At 38.9% G+C, this 24,278-nt stretch overlaps 1 protein-coding gene across 1 annotated transcript in view; it reads right to left on the reverse strand.

Moving 5' to 3' along the window:
• Positions 1-17,580, reverse strand: part of ddc (dopa decarboxylase) — a 47,883-nt gene extending 30,303 nt beyond the window's left edge. The window contains exons 1-4 of the mRNA XM_061950950.1: positions 17,459-17,580; positions 14,287-14,491; positions 10,928-11,041; positions 10,718-10,837 (exon numbers count right to left, since the gene is read on the reverse strand). Coding sequence (XP_061806934.1) covers positions 10,718-10,837; positions 10,928-11,041; positions 14,287-14,487 — 435 coding nt within the window. The 5' untranslated portion in view covers positions 14,488-14,491; positions 17,459-17,580. The remainder of the gene's footprint in view (positions 1-10,717; positions 10,838-10,927; positions 11,042-14,286; positions 14,492-17,458) is intronic.
• Between the last annotated feature and the right edge of the window lie 6,698 nt (positions 17,581-24,278).

Raw genomic sequence — 24,278 nt, forward strand, 5'->3', positions numbered from 1 at the left:
TTATTGTTAGGCAGTTTCATTAACGTCCTCCCAGCGCGGTAACAACACACAACAACAGCAGTCACGTTTTCGTCTACCGTAAAGCAGTTTGTCTGCCGTAAACAGCGATGTTGTGACACTCTTAAACAGGACAATACTGCCATCTAGTGCATTTGATGAAAGCACTTTTGTGCGTGCCACACAGCAATGCATCATCAGAGAGGGTGTTCAGCATGGTTAGACAAATAGTGACAGAGACTAGAACAAGGATGGACAATTCAACCCTTAACTCAACAATGAGTAGATGAGTGTTATGTGTGTGTATATGTGTAAATAAATTAACACTGAAATTCAAGTATTTCTTTTATTTATATATATATATATATAATAAAATAAATATATATTTATAGCTAGAATTCACTGAAAGTCAAGTATTTCTTATATATATATATATATATATATATATATATATATATATATATATATATATGAAATACTTGACTTGGTGAATTCTAGCTGTAAATATACTCCTCCCCTCTTAACCACGCCCCCAACCACGCCCCCACCCCCACGTCCCACCCCCTACCTCCCGAAATCGGAGGTCTCAAGGTTGGCAAGTATGAGTATGGCGAGCTGTCAAATTATTGTTCTTTCACTGTGCAACATATGGGTAATAAAGAAATATATTTATAAAATGGGTTTGGAATGTGAAAGTAGTGATCATTAGAATTAAGTACAATGATTCAAGAAGACATAGTTACACTACAGTATTATGAGGGGTGGGAAATGCTGTTATTTATTGTTCAACACAGATGTTATAGCGTCATCAAAGTCCACCTGTAATCAGTGACACTTAGCACCAACATTTTCGAACAAGGATGATGTGATACAAGAAAGGTAAAATATAAAAAATCTATTTGTGGCAGCATAGGAGAAAGTTATGTATAACTTCACTTTTACAGTACGTTTCATTGCCCATAACTTTGATGTGTTCAAGGATCCTCGATTAAAACTAGAACCAAGATGTCACTAGTTTTTAATGACAGGGGAGACTTAACCTGCAGGAGATGCACTAGTTATAATACAATAATAATGTTTTATTATTATGATTTATAATATCCACTGATGATAATCCTATATTTGTGACAACTGGGTCGCATGATGATGCTGGGTTGTTCTCCCAGGAATGCAGAGGGGCTTCGGACACAGCGTGCAGGTAGGAAAATATTTATTTAATACATAAATCATACGGGAACAAACAAAAAGGTGCTCATAGCATGGAAGGCAAAAACAAAGGGACTAACATGGGAGCTAGCAAGCAAAAATAGCATAGCGTGAAAGCCAGCAGGAATCAAAATAGTCGTTGTCTGTTGCATAAAACAAATTTGGAAACCAGACCGAGTGAGGCTAGCGCATAGACTAAATAGCCCTCTGATTAGTGCCCGGACAACAGGTGAGCGTCTCGAACACTAACCAGAGGCAGCTGAGTGTAATCTGCCGTCATGGCAACTGAAACAAACAAACTCAAGAGGTGCTGAAAACACAAGTGACTAAACAACGTAAACAAACTATGATCCGGGCAGCGGATCATAACAATATTAGCTAATCTCTACTTCACACTCTGAAGTAAAGGAACGTTTGAAAGTTGTATTATCATATTTAAGTGAATAATGACAGGTTATCTGATTATTAACATGAATACTTCTGGCCACTTGATTAAATATGTTGGGACTTCTTTGTGGTAAAAACATTTTTTTTCATTTCTCAACAAAACCAAATTATTTAGGGGGTTTGTCTAGATACAGTATGTTCTAGATATGTTAAGCCCATCTTTAAAAAAGCAAAAACCTAATTAACGTTTTTACGTGTGTTTTATAAAGCTGGTTTCAACTATATCTATACAATAATTTGTTTTTAGTGTGTATGGGGGTGGCAACATTGGGTTTAGGGTGGGATGGGGGCCCCTGCTGGCCCAGAATTCGGTGCCACGCCCCTATCGTACTGAATGTACATTTCCAGTCCCTCACATTATAAATGTGTGAGGAGTTCTCGTACATAAAGTAAGTATATTCATTATACCCCTTAAACAGTCCTTATCATGCAGTATCATGCTTCAAACCCTGCTTCGAAAAGTTGTGCACTGCAAAACATGCTCATTGTAGCCATTAATCCTGTCTTCCTCATTTTGATAAGAAAACACGTTTTATTTATTTTTGTTTTGTAGGTTAAAGTGTTTTATATATTGTGCTCCTTAGTTAATGTTACAGATCAATTTGAATTTATTATTATTTTGTTTATATAATTTTATTTTATTAGGATCAAATGGTTCAAGTTGGTGAATGTTTTCAGGCCACATAACGAGGTAATCTTTTCAAATGTGACTTCAATCTAAATGCAATGCAACCTGAATACAACCTGAATGTGATTTTTTCGTCAGCTTTGGGTGCGCAAATAATAGGCTGTATGTAGTATATGAATTTGTATTTTGATTCCGAAGAAATAGCGATTGTGGAAAGACAGGAATTGACGCTGTGGCGCATTTTCTTACATGTGAGTTGAAAAATAAAGCTCCCTTAAATCCACACTGATGTCCGTGTCGCCTCTACTTAACAGCCATAAAAAGATTACAACCCTCCCAAATATATTACACTATATTCATCCATTCATACATTATTACAGTGTTCTGTTACTTTCATTTACTTCATACTTGCCAACCCTCCCGATTTTTCCGGGAGACTCCCGAATTTCAGTGACCCTCCCGAAAATCTCCCGGGGCAACCGTTCTCCCGAATTTCTCCCGATTTTCACCCGAACAACAACATTAAGGGCGTGCCGTGATGGCACTGCCTTTAGCGTCCTCTACAACCTGTCGTCGCGTCCGCCTTTTCACCATAAAAACAGTCACGTGTTGTTTGCGGCTATTGCGGACACACGTAAGTGACTGCAAGGCATACTTGATCAACAGCCATACAGGTCACACTGAGGGTGGCCTTATAAACAACTTTAACACTATTCCAAATATGCGCCACACTGTGAAGCCACACCAAACAAGAATGACAAACACATTTCGGGAGAACATCCGCACCGTATCACAACATAAACACAACAGAACAAATACCCAGAATCCCTTGCAGCCCTAACTCTTCCGGGCTACAATATACAACCCCCCCCCGTCGCCCCCCCCCCACCCCCGCTACACCAAACCCCGCCCCCCACACCTCAACCCACCCTCCCACCCCCTTAATTCCCGAATTCTGAGGTCTCAAGGTTGGCAAGTATGATTTACTTTCACATAAAAACACATTTTAAAGGTGTTACGACCTTTATTTTATTTTGTAGTAGCGACTTTGTTTTCACTTTATCAAAATTTCCATGCCAGTGACGTCGCGGCCAAGTTGGGGCCACATTGGGGCCTGTGCGCGTTTACCTTGGAGTCTGATTTTAAAAAATCACGTTTTACTTGCAGTGTAATCAGTCAGCTGGAAAAAATCTGATCTAAAAAAATTCCAATTTGGCCCGCATTGACCTGCAGTCTAAACATGGTCTAAAAACAATGTTAAAAAAGTTATTATTTGTTGTAAGTTGGTCTATATTTCTTTGTTTGTTTGTTTTATCTAATGTTAATAAGGATATAATGTTATGTGGAGGTGTACTTATAACAATTTTATAGACGAATTATACTATTTATAGACAAATTATACTATTTATAGTCACAGCGGAGGGTAGACGGGCGAAATGCTTCCTAGAAGGGGCGTAACATAAAATAATTGAGAAGGACTGCCCTAATACAAGGATATCATATTAGTAATATGCAGTCAGGGGAGACGGGTGAGGCAGAATCTAAGTAATAATGAATATCAATAATTAAAATAGGAAAAGTTGGCGTGTTACAATTGCATAAAATGTGTGTAAATATCTCATACATTTCTTGATAACGTCAAATGTCCTCTGTGTTAATAAAGGGGTTATAATAATTGGGTGGCAATTTGTCATCACAGCACTCATTAACTCTGTAGTAGGGAGAAAAGGCCAATTGTTGCCATAGTGAAGTAAAAAAAAAAAAAGCTGCAGGACAGAAACAACAACACAATGAACCAAATGAGCATGCACACACACGCACACACACACACACACACACGCACGCACACACACACGCACACACATACACAAACACACACACAGGTGGTCATAATAGAGGGGCAGATGAAATGATCCATCATCAGAGTGCACTCTCATGCACCACTTCTCACCATGGACCCTCTCACACACACACTGATGCATTTAAGTGACGCCACAGTAACCAAACCCAGGACAGACGCTGACATCTCAGCTTGACAACGTCTGACACATTTGAAGGTAATTTCCTGCCAATTTTCAGCTGGTGTGTAGGAAAACAAAAGGACAAATCAATGGAGGACAAATTGATGTCAAACACGGTGAGCTGCCCACATTTTTATTACAGAACCGAGAAATGTATTGCTGTCGAGCAGGGGCTCTGAACTTTTTTGACTCCAGTGTCCAACTTTTCCACTACTGCAGGGCTCGAGTCCAACTCAAATATTGCCACTGAATTAGTAATCTTACTCTTGATTTGAATCGTATTCAATAATTGCATCTAACCAACTTTACAACCTTGTTAAATGATATCAAACCATGTGTTGATCACAAATATTATTATTTAATTACACACAAACTTTGGCTTAGGTCAGGTTGATGAGAAAAATAAGTACTAACCAAATATACTGCATAAGAAGGTAATCATAAATAACTGATAAAAATAAAAGTACCAACAATTATGAAAAAAAACAACCCTAAATGAATAATTAATATGTTTCTTAACTAAACTGTCAATTAAATTAAAGTGCAAATGAAAATACAGCTTCATCACTTCAGTCATATTTAGCGCTTAAGAAATGTCTGCTTGGCACTCAGCGTCAAGGGTTGGAATTGGGGGGTAAATCACCAAAATGATTCCAGAGCGCAACCTCTGCTGCTCACTGCTCCCCTCACCCCCCAGGATGTGAACATGGGGCTGGGTGAAATGCAGAGGATCATTTCACCACGCCTAGTGTGTGTGTGACTATCGTTGGGACTTTAACTTTAACTTTAACAGGGTTATTGAAAATTGTTCTGCTTGGGGGCCGTATTGGGCTAAAAGATTTTGTCGCCAGCCGAAAGCTGACTGCATGTAAAGTAACAATATTATATATACAAACGTATATAACCTTTACATACAGTATATATGTGTGTATATACTGTATATATACATATACAGTATATCTATATATAGATATATTTACAAAACCCAAAACCAGTGAAGTTGGTTCGTTGTGTAAATGGTAAATAAAAACAGAATACAATGATTTGCAAATCCTTTTCAACATATATTCAATTGAATAAACTGCAAAGACAAGATACTTAACCTGCGAACTGGTAAACTCTGTTATTTTTGCAAACATTAGCTAATTTGGAAATTGATGCCTGCAACATGTTTAAAAAAAAGCTGGCACAAGTGGCAAAAAAGACTGAGAAAGTTGAGAAATGCTCATCAAACACTTATTTCGAACATCTCACAAGTGAACAGGCTAATTGGGAAGAGGTGGGTGCCATGATTGGGTATAAAAGTAGTTTCCATGAAATGCTCAGTCAGTCACAAATATGGATGTAGCCCCAACCTTGTTTGTGTCACTACTTTGTGAACAAATGTGTGAACAAATTGTCGAACAGTTTAAGAACAACATTTCTCAACGAGCTATTGCAAGGAATTTAGGGATTTTACCATCTATGGCCCGTAATATTATCAAAAGGTTCAGAGAATCTGGAGAAATCACGGCAAGGCCGAAAGCCAACATTGAATGCCCGTGACCTTCGATCTCTTAGGCGGTACTGCATCAAAATGCAATACAACGTTGCTGCTTTTGTTTTGAAAAGCGTTATTTGTATTACTTCCGTGTGGACGTATGCGCGTGTGTGATTGTGAGTGAATGTGAACAGCGGCAATCACAAATTACAAAATAAAGTTTAAAAAACATCTATGTCGTGCGTGCAATACAACTGTGCTGCTTTTATTTTGAAAAGTGTTATTTATGGGCGTATGTCCGGGTGTAACCTGTGAGTGAAGGTGCACAGCGACAAGTGATGAGACGCTAAAAAGAGAAAAGTTGATGACGAATGGCGTGTTTCCAACAAGACATGGACTGCCAAGTATTTCTTTACAGAAATTAAAGGTAAAGCCGTATGCTTAATTTGTGGTACCCAGGTTGCTGTGTTTAAAGAATATCATTTGAATCGCCACTACACGACGAAGCACGAGGAAAAATACCGGAATCTGTCTGATGAAGAGCGCGCAAGGGAGGCTGATGCATTGATGGTAAAACTGCAAACCCAACAAGGACTTTTTGACAAATTTCACACCCCCAGAGATGCAACCATCAGGACAAGTTTCTCCATTTCTCACAAAATTGCCAGAAAAAGTAAGGCGTTTTCTGACGGAGAGTTTATTGGACTCTGTTGCTCTGATATGGCCGGAGACTTTGACTGTTTTCCGATGGCTTTGAATGAGAGCTGCGATGTACGTGACACCGCCCAGCTGCTCATCTTCTTACGTGGGATAACTACACACTTTCAAATCACGAAAGAGCTGGCAGCCATGGAGTCAATTAAAGAGACAACCACAGGTAATGACTTGTTCACATAGGTAAATGCGTGTTTGGATATGTTAGGACTGAAATGGGACAAGCTGGCAGGTGTGACAATCCAATCCAATCCACTTTATTCATATAGCACATTTAAACAACAAAATGTTTCCAAAGTGCTGCACAACAATATTAAAAACAATATTCAAATATTATCCTTAGCTCCACCAATGACTGAATAAAAACAGTCCGGATTGTTATAGGCACAAAGTTCAAAAGCCAGCATCTGTGATGGTATGGGGGTGTATTAGTGCCCAAGGCGTGGGTAACTTACACATCTGTGAAGGCACCATTAATGCTGAAAGGTACATACAGGTTTTGGAGCAACTTATGTTGCCATCCAAGCAACGTTTTTTTTTTCATAGACGCACGCCCCTGCTTATTTCAGCAAGACAATGCCAACCACATTCATCATGTGTTACAACAGCGTGTCTTTGTAGTAAAAGAGTGCGGGTACTAGACTGGCCTGCTTGTAGTCCAGACCTGTGTCCCATTGAAAATGTGTGGCGCATAAAATACGACAAAGGAGACCCCGAACTATTGTACAACTTTAGCTGTACATCAAGCAAGAATGGGAAAGAATTCCACCTGAAAAGCTTCAAAAAATTGGTCTCCTCAGTTCCCAAATATTTACTGAGTGTTGTTAAAAGGAAAGGCCATGTAACACAGTGGTAAAAATGCCCCTGTGCCAACTTTTTTGCAATGTGTTGTTGCCACAAAATTTTAAGTTAATGATTATTTGCAAGTTTCTCAGTTCGAACATTACATATAATATGTCTATTCAATTGAATATGAATTGAAAAGGATTTGCAAATCTTTGTATTCTGTTTTTATTTACGATTTACACAATGTGCAAACTTCACTGGTTTTGGGTTTTGTATATAATTATATATTAATATTAATAATAATACAGTATATATATACATTAATTATACACTGACATTCACATATATATATATATATATATATATATATATATATATATATATATATATATATATATATAAAATTAATAACTAATGTATTAAGAGTATGTGAAAGTTCGACTCCTACCTTGTTTACTTCCATGACGACTAACTTAAAGTGTTGTAATCAATCAGAAATATCAAACAGCTAAAATGGATAAGTGTGGAGAGAATGTTTTGCAATTTTCCCCATGTAATTTTGAATTATGTGTTGTGCTTGGACATTTTTTATAATATCTACAAAGTTCAGTGAGCATGTTGTGTTATGTGTGACCATGCGTGTTGACTTTGTGTGTTAGTTTATTTGCACCATGAGTGGGAAAGCTTGTTTAGATTGGGTCACATATAAAAATGTTGTGCAATTCATGGTCATTACCCTGAATTACTCACGATGTCCGCAAGATGGCGGCAAAAGTGGCAGCAATCGTACTGTCAGATTTTTAAAATGAAGTTGGTGGCACCCCGCCGACCAGATTTCTTATCAAACTTGTGAGGTCTAGCGGGCCAAAATGAAAATGCACCTGGCCCGCAGGCAGTGTTGGGTTAGTTGCTGAAAACCAGTAACTAGTTACAGTTACTAGTTACTTTATTTCAAAAGTAACTTAGTTACTAACTCAGTTACTTACACCAAAAAGTAATGCGTTACTGTGAAAAGTAACTATTTAGTTACTTATTTTTTCCCCCTTTTTTTAAGGCTCCCATTAATGCCCTTTTAGCCTTCATTTCAGTACTGTTATTGCACTGGAGAATAATACAATGTGTTGATCAACTTGACATGCATTTGCATCACTGAACTCTGCTAAGCAATGTGGTCTACATACAACACACAAAGACAAAGATATGTTTCAAAAGGCCAATTTATTTCAGGCCAGAACAAATTGACAAAACTATTTTAAATAGCTGCAACATAACGGCACTTTAACTTTAAGTAGATAGGATCTTTGATCCAAGACACAACTTACATTTAACTAAAATGTTATTTTCTTTGTGCTCGACAAAAGAAAAGTATTGAGAATGTCTCCATGTTAAAAAAAACTCGACTTCTGGCTTCGCCATGATGTCTTGTTAGTTGTTATGAGAGTAGCGTATGTGTGTGTGTGTGTGTGGCCCTTTAAGATATGACAGCATTTGAGGTGAGTGACGTCAGTGAGTGAGTGGGCGAGAGAGGTGAGCGAGCGGCGACAGTGAGTGCGTACAGGTGCTCTAGCTTGATGGATGGCTGCGTCCAATAAAATCACAAAGTTGCAACAAACCGCCGGTCTCGTCATTCACCCTCAGCTGTGAAGACCCAGTGCCGGGTAAAGTGAAGGTTGTTAGCCCCGAAGACGTACATAGGCCCTGGAGGAACGTCTCCCCTGCGCTCCTCAACCGCGGTAAGGGAGTCCCCCCCGCCCCCACCCACACAAAGCACGCCTTTTCTTTTCCACCGAAGCGCTGCAATAAAACACACTCAGATCTTCTGTTTCTAGCCAATACTACATGAAAAATAACGTAAAATAACGCAGTAACGCATCATGTAGTAACGGTAACTGAGTTACTGAATATAAAAAATAACGCGTTAGATTACTAGTTACCGCCGAAACTAACGTTAGTCCCAACACTGCCCGCAGGCGGTAGTTTTGACAGCCCTGCTCAATGACTTTAGCGCCGGTCTTCTTCTGTTTGTTTGATATTGTCATTATTGCCACAAGTAGTGGACAATAGGCCTTATGGTTAAAAAACACTGCTCTGGATGACCACAGTTTAACCTGAAAAGAACATATTTCCTTAAAGGGGAACATTATCACAATTTCAGAATGGTTAAAACCATTAAAAATCAGTTCCCAGTGGCTCATTATATTTTTCGAAGTTTTTTTCAAAATTTTACCCATCACGCAATATCCCTGAAAAAAGCTTCAAAGTGCCTGATTTTAACCATTGTTATAAACACCCGTCCATTTTCCTGTGACGTCACATAGTGAAGCCAACACAAACAAACATGGCGGAAAGAACAACAAGCTATAGCGACATTAGCTCGGATTCAGACTCGGATTTCAGCGGCTTAAGCGATTCAACAGATTACGAATGTATTGAAACGGATGGTTGTAGTGTGGAGGCAGGTAGCGAAAACGAAATTGAAGAAGAAACTGAAGCTATTGAGCCACATCGGTTTGAACCGTATGCAAGCGAAACCGAGGAAAACGACACGACAGCCAGCAACACGGGAGAAAGCGAGGACGAATTCGGCGATCGCCTTCTAACCAACGATTGGTATGTGTTTGTTTGGCATTAAAGGAAACTAACAACTATGAACTAGGTTTACAGCATATGAAATACATTTGGCAACAACATGCACTTTGAGAGTGCAGACAGCCCAGTTTTCATCAATTAATATATTCTGTAGACATACCCTCATCCGCGCTCTTTACTGAAAGCTGATCTGTCCAGTTTTGGAGTTGATGTCAGCAGGCCAGGGAAGCTAGGGTCGATAGGGGGTTTAGCTCGCTTGTCTGCGGGAACAAACTGCCGCCATTGCTTGCCGTGCTACCGAGGTCCTTTGTCCCTGAATTGCTCACACACTCCGGCAGATTCAATGGGGGTCTGGCGGCAGATTTCTTTGACTTTATCGTTGGATATATGAGTGTCGCAGGATATCCACACATTCTTGCCATCTCTGTCGTAGCATAGCTTTCGTCGGTAAAGTGTGCGGAACAAACGTCCAATTTATTGCCACTTTCGCATCTTTGGGCCACTGGTGCAACTTGAATCCGTCCCTGTTCGTGTTGTTACACCCTCCGACAACACACCGACGAGGCATGATGTCTCCAAGGTACGGAAAACAGTGGAAAAAACGGAAAATAACAGAGCTGATTTGACTCGGTGTTTGAGAAAATGGCGGATTGCTTCCCGATGTGACGCCACGTTGTGACGTCATCTCTCCGAGAGCGAATATTAGAAAGGCGTATAATTCGCCAAAATTCACCCATTTACAGTTCGGAAATCGGTTAAAAAATACATATGGTCTTTTTTCTGCAACAACAAGGTATATATTGACACTTACATAGGTCTGGTGATAATGTTCCCCTTTAAATTTCTCACCTGGATGACTCCTCCTCCACACCCACTAGTTCCAGCTAAAAAAGACTCCGGGAGCTGCAGCATCTTCCCCAACCAGTCTAACATTACTGTCTCCAGCTCTGTGCAAGCTGGGCTAGCCGCCTATAAATAGACAAAAGCATGATGACAATTCAGAAAACAAAAAAAAAGATGATTCTCGAGGTATCAGTATAGTCGGCAATGTTTGTTTACCCAAGTGAATCCAATGCAACCGATGGCTCCAGAGAGCATGTCTGCCAACATGGCAGGATAAGAGGAGGCTGCAGGGAAGTAGGCATAGAAGTATGGACTGTGCCAGTGGGTGATCTGGAATGAGAGTACACATTTTAGATGTAAACAACAATCTTGGAGTAGAAAAGACCTCCGAAGGCTGTAGAATTGCAAAATTGAACGTATGAGAGGTGTGAAAAGTCATGACATGACATGACAGGTGGTACTGTTGCACCCCAGTCTTGCGCAACATTTTTAACCACCCCAGTCCCACTGCAGCACAGCACAACAACACTTAAACATCTAAAAAGTGAATTCAAAGTCCCAGATTTTCACCACAGACCTCCGAACATCATGTGACTACTTATTTTTTTTACAGTATACAGTATACCAGTACTAATAAAATACCGCGGTACTAATGAATTGAAAAGGGTTCTATACTGCCCTTGAAAAATACCGGTATTTTTTTTCATCCGCATGCTGCCGTGCGGCAGTGACTTTGCTGAGACGAGGAGCATGTTGAGTGTGCCAGCGCACGCACACTCACAGAGTGCACTAGCAGAAACTGTGTTGCAGGAAAAATGGCAAATAAAGTCAATTATACTGGTTAATAAAGAGAGTGAGTGAAGCGTAATTTGGAGATATTTCAAGATGAGGCTTGATCCATACCACCTTTGCGACGCCAAAGGTGGTATGATTAAAGTGTTACAAGCTTTGCTTCAGACTTAGTTCAATATTTTGATAATCATCGAGACCTGCACAATAGGTTTAAAAGTTATGGAGTTAACTCCCCTGTTGTGCACATGTAGATACATTGACGTGCACACAGCTTCTTGGCTTGATGCCGAATATGAGTCCAAACCGCCCACATAGCGCAAACTCATACAAATGAAATGAGTGAATTTTGTAACAAATTGCTACAATTTGTGTTTTATCTTTAACAATGTGTGTTTTACTTGGCGCATGTCTTATATGTGTACTTTTATCCACAGTATTGATTTTAGTATGTAAAAATGATTTTATTTTCTTAAAACACAGACCAAGAGTGCCAAACTTGAGTAATGAAGCATTTAATCCAAATTTAGTCAAGCTTTTTCTTCTAGTCTCACCTAATCCTAGTTTACGGCAGACTATATGTAATATATAAAATTGTAAATTGTTCTTTAAATGCAACAAGAAAAAGCCCAATGTTTTTAATGCATTTTAATTTTTATTTTAATCTTCTAAAATTCTTCTTTGACTGCAATAAAAACCACATGTTTAATGTATCGCAATATTTTTTCGTTAAAATTAACCCAAAAATGAATTTTTTTACCCTTTATTTTGAAAAGTATCGAAATACATTTTGGTACCCGCGGTATCAAAATAGGGGAATCGATATAACCTGCCATGTTGGCAGGAGAAGCCGCAGCCAATCATACTCGGCTTAAAGCATATTTTCATCACACGGCTATTGAATGATAGAACACAACACTTAAAGCCTGATCTACAAAAATCCAAATGACAAGTGCTAAATAGCAAGTGCAAACTATAAAATTGCATGGACTAGTAGTGGTCGTGTTGCGGATGATCTACCAAGACTGTTTGTACAATTGATAACTGTGGTTTTTGCAAGTATACCAGCTGTAAAACACTCATTTCACTCCACATATATGGCACCATATGTTTCATCATGTTGTTGACTTGCAACACACAAATATAATATTTACCACCTATTCTGGGCTATATTGAAGTGGATCGAGACAACAGAACCTACTTTTAGTATGCTAAAGGTGCAAACTGCAAGTTTAGGGTTTTTTTGCCTTTTATTCACAATCCTCTCTAGTGGGACAATAACACACGCTTGCTGGATCTGCTTATCACTCAGCTTGTAAAACTTGTTGCTCATTCTCTGTATATTCAGGCTCAAAAATATATAGTTCTGATCATCATTTGTCCCAAAGTGCCGTAAATTCCGGACTATAAGCCGCTACGTTTTTTTCTACGGTTTGGATCCTGCCGCTTATAGGACAGATCGGCTAATTTATATATTTTTCTTTGCTGACGGCAATAATAAAAAACAAAAACAAAAAAAACAAGCAAAATCACTGACAGTTTTTGGACAAATTTGTTCACTGCAGGTGCTGCAGTGTCCTTCCATTTATCGGTTGTGTTTTTTTATTTAATTTTTTTTTTTTCAACCGCAGTGCTGTTCTGTCCTCTAGCCGTCCATAGCGTTTTCCCCGTATGGATTCTTTATTCATCACTCCAAGCAACGTTTGTAAGTTTTACAATATAACTAAAACTGTTTACTATTATTAAACCGTCCCATGTGTGATGTCTGTAGGAGTACTTTCATGTATATTTGTACGTGCTATCGTAATATAATGACACTAGTGTCATTAGCATTAGCTAATATGTTAACATGTTTACGAGTGTCTGTGTTAGTACTATTAACTTACAGCAGCATTCTTTTTGTATTGTTTCTGTTTCACAAATTCCTCAGTAAATTCACCAAAGTGACACTGTGGACTTATTGAGTCTGTTCAGCTGATTGGAGAGCTTGCTTCCGCAGGTCCATGACCATGACTTCTGTTTTGTTTGATCAGCTGTTTTACTGCTGTGTTACAGGCACCGATTGGAAACAATTAAGGTATGTAAATATACATTTACAGAATCTTACTGTGTAAATAACTCATGTCGCAACTTATATATATGCGGCTTATAGTCCGGTACGGTAATACATGGAAACATATTTGTTTTTCTTTTAAATTTAGTGGGTGTGGCTTATTTCCCGGTAGCACTATAGTATGGAAAATACTCACAAAGTCTGCCATGATTAGTAGTACTTGCTGCTAATGGAAATAGCAACCGTTGCTATACGCTCTGTGAAATCCAATTGTGTCAAAGGAAAAAGTTACAGCAATGCTTAAAATGACCAAAATACTGTAAATATTACATGTTATTATTAAAGTGCCTGTTACTACATTACATACATACTTACAACAGTAACACGTTGATGGAGAGGATTTTTAGAGTGCTTTATAGGCTAAAAAGGTCAATACGCATTAATTGCATTGTTAGCTGCCTCTTGCTAGCAGTCTTTCACTATTTGAAACGCACCAGAAAGAGAGAAATGTGTGTTTTTGTCTCACATGGGGGATTGTGAATGATAGGAAAATGTTCCAAAAAAAAAAGTGCAGTTCCCCTTTAAGGTTATCAGGGAGTTTACGGTAACACACATACTACCGCACATCAACACACTAGTCGCTATCCCCTACATATAATATTCAAGAACATAACTAACCAAGAATCTAAACATAGAGTGCATCAAAAATAAGAAAGACATTGGTAAATCTTACCCCTGGCATTATGACTCGTTCCACATCTTTGATGATATCTTCATAGCTCTCTGGTTCCACTGGGGCCTCAGTCGGTATCAAGGTATGAAGATATCCGGGTTCCACATCTGGATAGACTGGTCGCTCTTCCAGGTTCTCCAAATAGTCGGCGACAAAGTCAACCATCTCCTTTCCACGGCGCCGGAACTCTGCTGCGTCCATGCTACTATTTGAGAACACGCCGGGAAAAAAGCTCATTGTTATTGTCTTCTGATGGGTTTCTTATCAAAATCTTCTGCACATCAGAGAAGGCTCTCATTTTAATTGAAAGGAACTCTGATATTTACTAATCTGGTTTGTTGCAGTTGATACATTTGAGGTGTTGGCTTAAAATGTGTATGCCTCTTATTTTCCAGCTCATTTTAGCAACAAGGTACTAAACGATCAAAGAAACGGAGACATTGTGACAATCAACCCTATCTTGGGGACACATTGAGTTATAGGTCACTATCTTATTTTCATTTTTTTTTTCAAGGCAAGAACTAAATTTGACAGTTGAATTGCATTGACAATTTGCTAAAATATACATACATTTTAAGACAGAAAGAGCGAAGGCGATGAACAGGAAACACATCTTAGCCTACTGTATATGTGTTCTGTATGAATATATGAGTATATGTGGCAATTAACCCCAACTGGATTTTTTGTTGTGCGAGCACAGGTGTGCCAAACTCGTTTTCATTGAGGGCCACATCGCAGTTATAGAGGCCATCAGAGGTCCGCTTTTAACAGCAAATATTTGCCTATGCATCTGATTATTATATATTTTTTTTATGTACACTGTAAAAAAAAACATTTATATTTTATAGTAAAAGAAACTGGCAACTCAGTCACCAGAATTTTACTATAAAATGTAAAGTGTTTTTTTGTTTTTATTTTTATACAACATAAATGGAAAAATAGTACCATGTTTTTTTAATTCTGGCAACTAAGCTGCCAGTTTTTTACCATGAAAAAAAGTGGTACCATTTTTTCATTTGCAGTAATGCACCGTAAAAACAACAACCGAAGATTTTACGGGGGGGGGGAAAGGCAGCTCAGTCGACAGAAATTTTGCATTTAAAACGGTAGTGGAGTAAAATGCTGTAAAAAAAATAAAAAAAAAACACTCTAAAATCTATTGTCATTTTTACAGTGTACAATTTAATGGATAACTTGCTTCGAAACCATAAGTCAAGCAGATATTTGGGCTTTTTTTTTTTTAGACAACAATAAAATTATTGTTAAGTATGATAATATTTGTTGCAATATTGGATAATATCAAAGTTTAAAAGGTCTGCAATTCCATGCAGTACATATTTTTTTCAGTCAAAATGGAAAAAAAAAATTAATTAATATGAAACGATAATGTACTTTGATGAATAGTGTTTCCAAGTGTTCGCGGGCCACATAAAATGATGTGGCGACCCAGATCTGGTCCCCGGGCATTCAAGGGGAAATGCACTTTGATTGGAATTTTGCCTATCATTCACAATCATTATGAAAGACATGACAATGGATGGATGCATTGTAAATATTAAATACATGTAAATAAAAGTCTGCTTACAGTGGAACCATTGGGGGCGCCTCTATTGCGCCCAAAAAAATCTAATAAATAACCATTCAAAAAGCGCTAACAATACTCCATTTACATTTCGTGACTTGAATATTAACTAAGTATTAGTGATATCGTTATTATAAGCGCTAACGCAGACAAACAATTTATAGCGGCGCCGTGATCACAAGCTTGTGTGCCAATGTTTACATCATCGAGTGGTCTGCTGCTTTCTCACTTCCTTGCTCCCTGTAAGTTTATTGTAGATCATAAATTATGCATCTCACCTGCACAGAAGAAGTCTGAGTAGGTATTCCGACAAGTTGGTACACTTTGACCATTTAGGACATGGAAATGGCCAGAACGACACAAAAAGACGCTTGGTCTCCTCCGCCCCTACCCTGTTTCTTCATGAAGATTATGAGACATGCACAGTAAGTGTTTGTTGGCTCACATGAAGTCTGCAGTGAGTAATAATCAGTGATGAAGAAAAGAAAAAGTGAACGTAGTGATGCCTTTTTTTAATTAGTGCACCACGTATACTTAAAATTATCAAAATACGTAAATGTTATTATAAATGTGCCTGTTACTACGTTACATATATCCTTACATCATGTTTAGAAAACCTTAAGGGAGGTGTTTGGATGGTTTATAAGGGCTTTATAGGCGGAATTGCGTGGCACCCATAGGCTCCATTGTAAGCAGACTTTTGATCGCATTTATTTAATATTTAGAACGCATTATAAAAAAAAGACATCCATCATCATGTCTTTGGTAATGATTGTGAATGTTAGGCAAAATTACAAAAAAAGTGCAGTTCCCCCTTTAAGCTTGACACATGTGTGCGAACATAAGAGCTAACAACAATTCTAACTGTAGCTTTCCTTTCACACTTTTTAAGTGTAAGAATTGTTTCGTTGTCAAAAAAAAATAACCCTTGAAGACAAAAACCGAGAAGCTGAATATTTACTGACATATTTACAATTGGACAAAAAAAATACAACAACTCCTCTTAACTCAAATTCACCCCTTTTTTTATTCTCGAGAAGACTATAAAGGTGAGCTCTGATCCAGACCACAGTCAGATGGCGAGATATAATAAATGTGACAACCAACCCCGTTAACCCCAACATTAGATTGTGAGTGTATCATTTCCATCAAGTGTATCAACACTTTCTGTCTGTGGCCTCTACAGGTGTCACACAAACCACACATAATGGATAAATATTGTGAAACGACCTCATCCTTCAGACATTAGCTCACACATTTTACCTGTCATGTTTTTAGACATTTAAACGGCCCCTTGTCTCCATTTCTTGAAAGATTCAAAGAGGAAAAACTGTACTAGAAATGTGAAAACATTGACAAAAGCGACATGAAAGCGGCGATGCGACAACCAACCCCAACACTGACATAAACATCCAGACGTACTATTGCCTACTATAAACAGCAGCACATGAACATTGGCCCTTGCTCGGCACTAAAATCTTATCGTGCAACAAATGTTTCACCCTTTCTCCACTTAAGAGGCTGCGCCATTATCCTTACACTAATCTGAAATAGGATTATGCATGTGTGCGTGCATGTGTGAATACTCACGTTTCCCGATGAGAGTGTGAAAAGTGATGTATTTTGGATATTTTCCTCTTTTGTAGCGTGCACTAACAGAAGAATAAACAGAGGTGTGCATGTAAATGTGTGTGTGTGTGTGTGTGTGTGTGAGTGCACACCGGGAAAGCGGCATTCTCTCCTTTTATCTTGCCAGTGTCCACTCCCACCCCTCAACCCCCCCCCCCAGTGGATCAGCCAATAGGAGGGCTCGCACGTTGACAGGGCTGAATCAAAAGCAGATCCTGGAGCAGCCACTTTGTTCACCTTTAAACTGTACACGGCATCCTTTAGGTACACACAATTTGGCAAACTGTCACACAGAGCAATGTCATGAGCAGAGTAAAGAAGACGACACAGGTTGACATTTACTGCTCTGTTCTATGGTCTTTGAGTCAAGGATATAGAAAAAAAATACTATTTGACGTTTCATTTTCAAAGGGCACTGGAAATATAACGACAGAATAAGACATTTTGCTCCATGGTAACCTTCGACATTTTGTCCAGTACATCCAGGAACTCGGAATGTCATGATTAAGCAAATTCACGCAAATTATATCAATTATCAGTGGCTTTGTGGTTAGAGTGTCCGCCCTGAGATCGGTAGGTCGTGAGTTCAAACCCCGGCCGAGTCATACGAAAGACTATAAAAATGGGACCCATTACCTCCCTGCTTGGCACTCAGCATCAAGGGTTGGAATTGGGGGTGAAATCACCAAAATGATTCCCGAGTGCCATCGGTGCTGCTCACTGCTCCCCTCACCTCCCAGTGGGGTGAACACGGGGATGGGTCAAATGCGGAGGATACTTTTCACCACACCTACTGTGTGTGTGACTATCATTGGGACTTTTACTTTAACCTTCAACATTTTTTCCAGTCCTTCCAGGAACTCGCAATGTCATGATTAAGCAAATTCAAGCAAATTCAATCAATTATGCACAACTTTTTCCCAATGCAACGTCCCCGCGCATTTCAGCCAAACTGTGAGCGACGCTCAAACGCAAACGTCATCCGTCCAATCAAAACTTACGTTTTCTTTTTTGTGTGTGCGTGTCGATGAAGTAGGCACAATAAAGTGTAAATAGAATATGCAATTCCGGTAGAAATGGCGTGTGAATGGCGTATGTCCAAAGGTGGGTAGTAACGCACTACATTTACTCCGTTACATTTACTTGAGTAACTTTTGGGATAAATTGTATTTCTAAGAGTAGTTTTAATGCAACATACTTTTACTTTTACTTGAGTATATTTATAGAGAAGAAACGGTACTTTTACTCCACTCCATTTATCTACATTCAGCTCGCTACTCGCTACGGATTTTTATCGACCTGTTAATGCACGCTTTGTTTGTTTTGGTTTGTCAGACAGACCTTCAAAGTAGGATCTATGCATGCCTGTGTTTCACCAATCAAATGCAGTCACCGGTGACGTTTGACTCCGTTTCACCAATCAAATGCAGTCACCGGTGACGTTTGACTTCATTTCACCAATCAAATGCAGTCACCGGTGACGTTTGACTTCATTTCACCAATCAAACAGAGCCAGGCGGTCACATGATTAACTGCACATAAAGTTTCAGCGGTAAACAACAAGAACACCCCTGCGTTGTCATATGTGTCTCCCCAAACAAGTGGACATTTCAGCTTACATGAACTCAACGTCAAATTTGAGGAAGCACATCGCGGTAAGTAATGTTAGTAGATATTTTGGCTGTCACCGTAGGCTGATGTAAGCTTTGCTGCTATGAATCACTGTCAAATGTACATCGTGTGGGGACATTTATTAACGCACTGCAGCCTCATAGACAGACAGACAGAGACACACACACACACACAGTCGCACACACACTCACGCATGCATACAAACACCAATCAGAAGTTCACAGTGTGTTCCCAGGTGCAGCCCACACCTATCAGAGTTTATGGTTTGCATAAAGGCTAACTTGTTATTTTCCTTTGTAATCTCTGCCTACTGAGCCTATGGTGCTGTTAAGTTATTGTGGCTCAATTTGCCTTAATTTATTTTATTTTAATGTATTATTATTTAATATAGTATTATTTTAGTTGCTTAAGAGATATTCCTGGCTCTGAATTGGTTCATTGCTATTTTTATATTTTTGTGCATTATTTGTTGCCGTCATCATTAAACGAACAAAGTTACTCATCAGTTACTCAGTACTTGAGTAGTTTTTTCACAACATACTTTATACTTTTACTCTAGTAAATATTTGGTGACTACTCCTTACTTTTACTTGAGTAATAAAATTCTAAAGTAACAGTACTCTTACTTGAGTACAATTTCTGGCTACTCTACCCACCTCTGCGTATGTCAGGGGTGTCAAACTAATTTTAGATCCGGGGCCACATGGAGAAAAATCTACTTCCAAGTGGGCCGTACTGGTAAAATCACGGCACGATAACTTAAAAATAAAGACAACTTCAGATTGTTTTCCTTGTTTAAAAAAAGTGAAGTGAAGTGAAATATATTTATATAGCGCTTTTCTCTAGTGACTCAAAGCGCTTTACATAGTGAAACCCAATATCTAAGTTACATTTAAACCAGTGTGGGTGGCACTGGGAGCAGGTGGGTAAAGTGTCTTGCCCAAGGACACAACGGCAGCGACAAGGATGGCGGAAGCGGGAATCAAACCTGCAACCCTCAAGTTGCTGGCACGGCCACTCTACCAACCGAGCTATGACGCCCCCCCCCCAAAAAAGAACAAGCACATTCTGAAATTGTAGATATCATAATGTTGTTGGTGTTTTTTTACACTTACATGTTGCGGTTAATAGCATTGTATCTTTATTTGTCGTTATTTATATTTTCTGAGTAAATTATATGATAATGTTAATCAGTCAACTCATTGGTGTTAATTTTCAATCTATCAAGATAAAAAAATTATATCCAAATGAAATTACAGTACGTTATTTATGTCGTTTGACCATTTTCCTCGACTGATGCACTAACATCATGTGGTTTCATTTATTTTACATATGTAGCATCATCTACAAAGACACAAAGAATTGCTATTGCGACATCCAGTGGACACGTTTAAAACAGCTGTTTCTTTCATTCAAAAATTTCAGGTTAATTTTTATACTTAGCAAACTCATCCGGCGGGCCGGATAAAACCTGTGCCTCATCCGGCCCTCGTTTGACACCCTCCGTACGTTTGACACCCCTGCCGTATGTGCACAAGCCGCAGATATGCTTGAGTGGAACTAAAATGCTTGAATGTCCAGGGTGAGTGGAGTGTGGGGATGTTGGAACGGTTCGATTCGGACGAGAAATGTGGGCTATGAAGAGGTTTGTGTATTGCCCATTAATTTTCAATGGAGGAAAGTTCCTGGTAATTCCTGGTAAGCAGGGTAAATTTGGGAACCAGGAAAGGCTCTGGCTTGAATGTCCAGGGTGAGTGAAATATGTAGATGATGGAACAGTTCAAATCAGGTGTGAAATGTGGGAGTTGTGCAAATTTGCAAATTGTCCCATTTATTTTCATTGGAAAAGTGCTAATAACAATATCATTGTTTACATCCAAAGCAGCCGTCTTAGAAACAAACTCCGGGGTGAAAAGAATGCTCCGACTTTCTGAGTCGGAAATCTAGTTCTAATTCTAGTTGAAATTCCAACTCGGAACTCATAAATTCTGACTTCCCAGCACAAACGGATCGTACCATTACGCTGTGTCCCATTTACCTCGGAAGTTGGAGGTCGGAGCAGGAAATGACATCACAGCAGAGTTGTGAGCGTTACAGGTACGATGTCGGGAATCAAGATGGCTGCATCGACGAAAGCTATTTTTGCGCTTGTCTTGTCTAAATATAAACAACTTATGGAAAATATGGACTCTCTTTGTAACCTTCAAACACAGTGGGTGAAGAGAAAACACAGATGCTATTGCTAGCGATGTAGAATGTACTGTACGTACCACATGAAATAAGACATCTTTGAAACAAATTTTAGGGTAGTGAGAATGCTCCGACTTTCTCAGTCGGAAATCCGGCCTCTCGGGGCGTTCTCGTTGAAATTCCGACTAGGAACTCGGAAATTCCGACTTCCCGGCACAAAGGGAACGCACCATTAATTCTGGTTCCAGTCTACAGTGCTAAACCTTCTGGGTAATGTCGTCATGTAGAAACATTTACTTCCTAGTTTACACTACTTGTATACTTATTTTACATTTATCTATTCAGGATAATCTCTCGTCGCCTTTCATTCACCAACTAAAACTAGTGCTATGGATCGCTCTCAACAGTTAAAAGCTTCTCTTAACGTGGTAGAATAAATGTGTTTGAACATAAATTAATTTAAATACTTTTCAAGCGTAAAACATACATGGAGAATGTCTGACAGAGCAGACAGCGGACAAAAAGACTGGGGTATGTCGTGTCTTCAATGGGAAAAGATGCTAGTGTTTCTTGTTTTCATGTTAGCATTTAAGCTAGCGAGCTGGCGCCAGTCAATCTGTGAGTTTATCAAAGCGCACTTATCATACACGTTTTTTCGATCATTTCAATCCAAAAAGGTAATACTAACTGTCAGGAGTTTTACCACGGTTATCATTAATACCATTTATCATTACAACTAGAGATGTCCGATATTATCGGCCGATAAATGCTTTAAAATGTAATATCGTAAAATATCGGTATCGTTTTTTTATTATCGGTATCGGGTTTTTTTTTTCCTTTTTTTTTAATTTTTTGTATTTTTTATTAAATCAACATAAAAAACATACAATTAGTGCACCAACCCAAAAGGGTAGTTTCTTTCTGTTATTAATATTCTGGTTCCTACATTATATATCAATATATAGCAATACAGTCTGCAAGGGATACAGTCCGTAAGCACACATGATTGTGCGTACTGCTTGTCCACTAATAGTACTAACCTTTAACAGTTAATTTTACTCATTTTCATTAATTACTATAGTTTCTATGTAACTTTTTATATTGTTTTACTTTCTTTTTTATTCAAGAAAATGTTTTTAATTTATTTATCTTATTTTATTTTATTAATTTTTTAAAAAAGGACCTTATCTTCACCATACCTGGTTGTCCAAATTAGGCATAATGTGTTAATTCCACGACTGTGTATATCGTATCGGTATCGGTTGATATCAGTATCGGTAATTAAAGAGTTGGACAATATCGGAATATCGGATATCGGCAAAAAGCCATTATCGGACATCCTTAAATACAACCATACAAAAACATATATATAAGTAGTTACATATATACAATTGGTTTAAAATTAATTAGTACATCCTTATGGCTGGTGCTGTTCCCAAATGCACCTGTTCATCTGATCTTTTCCTCTGTGCAATTTGAACTACACACTCAGAGTTTATGAAAACAACCCTCAGCTTTGTTCTAATGAGTACATCATGTCCAAACCAAAGTCAACATATTTAGCATTTCTGTATTTACTCCGACTCAATTAATTGTGGTATCAACTTTACTATGCAAAACCAACTCGTCTTACCTGTTGGTACCAGTTTTTGTGTATTTGGGATATGAATAGGTCCCGAAAATTTGAATTCAAATAATTGTGGCATGGCAGAGATATTTATGAAACAATATTTCCTTTCTTCATACTTCCTCCAAACTAGCTGTTTGGAATTTGCCAATTTTTTAAAAATGTTCCCAGTTGTGCATCGATATAACGTAGTTGTTGGGGTTCATAAAATACAGATTGCGTTATTCCCAAGATTGCGTTGTAGAGAAATCCTTATTTTTTTCCGACAAAGAAAAAAACAAGTTTACGCTGCTGCTCATTCACGCTGCTGTTTGTTCGGCTGTGCTCCTTCGTCGTCGTCAAAGCTAAGTGCTATCTTTCTATTTTGTGTGCTTCTAAATATTAAAAGCCTTCTTTAGCCCTTCTCCAGAACATTTTGTAGCCTTATCGTATTTAAAAAGCACTTTATATCTTTATTTTACCACTTCCCTTTCAGCAAGCTAGCTGCTAAGCTAGCGCAGCTACGCTAGCCCCAGTCCGAAGCCCCCCGTTGAAGAACTCGACTTTGTGAAGTAAAAACGTGATGATGCCATTGTGTTATTCTTGCACTCTTCTAATGGAGAGGTTGTCCCTGCTAAAGGGGCGTGTCAGTCATTTAGAGCGCAGTAACTTTGTAACTTTAAAATTCCGTGGACACACTTGGTAGCATTAGCCATATAGAGCCAACTAGTTCAGTTTGTAGCGGCCCTAAATGGCCTAGAAGCTAAGGAGAGCCAGTTTAAGACACATTATATTTAGCTCGTTAGCTAGCCCTACACCCCGGTCTACTGGCCACCACACCGTGATGTAAACGGTTGAAAATTCGGGGTCCAAGGCAAGATTGTGGTATGTTAGGCCGCATTATGGGGGCGGCATGGCGTAGTGGGTAGAGCAACCGTGCCAGAAACCTGAGGGTTGCAGGTTCGCTCCCCGCCTCTTACCATCCAAAAAATCGCTGCCGTTGTGTCCTTGGGCGGGACACTTCACCCTTTGCCCCCGGTGCCACTCACACCGGTGAATTGAATGAGGTGGTGGTCGGAGGGGCCGTTGGCGCAAATTGCAGCCACGCTTCCGTCAGTCTACCCCAGGGCAGCTGTGGCTATGAAAGTAGCTTACCACCACCAGGTGTGAATGATTGATGGGTTCTACATGTAAAGCGACTTTGGGTACTTAGAAAAGCGCTATATAAATCCCAGTTATTATTATTATTATTATATAGAACTTTGAGTGTGTCTCCATTAGTGTTGTCCCGATGTATTTCGATACTTTTCGGTACTTTTCTAAATAAAGGCCACCACAAAAGATTGCATTACT

Source organism: Nerophis lumbriciformis, linkage group LG04, assembly GCF_033978685.3.
Source record: "Nerophis lumbriciformis linkage group LG04, RoL_Nlum_v2.1, whole genome shotgun sequence".
Taxonomy (NCBI): Eukaryota; Metazoa; Chordata; class Actinopteri; order Syngnathiformes; family Syngnathidae; genus Nerophis; species Nerophis lumbriciformis.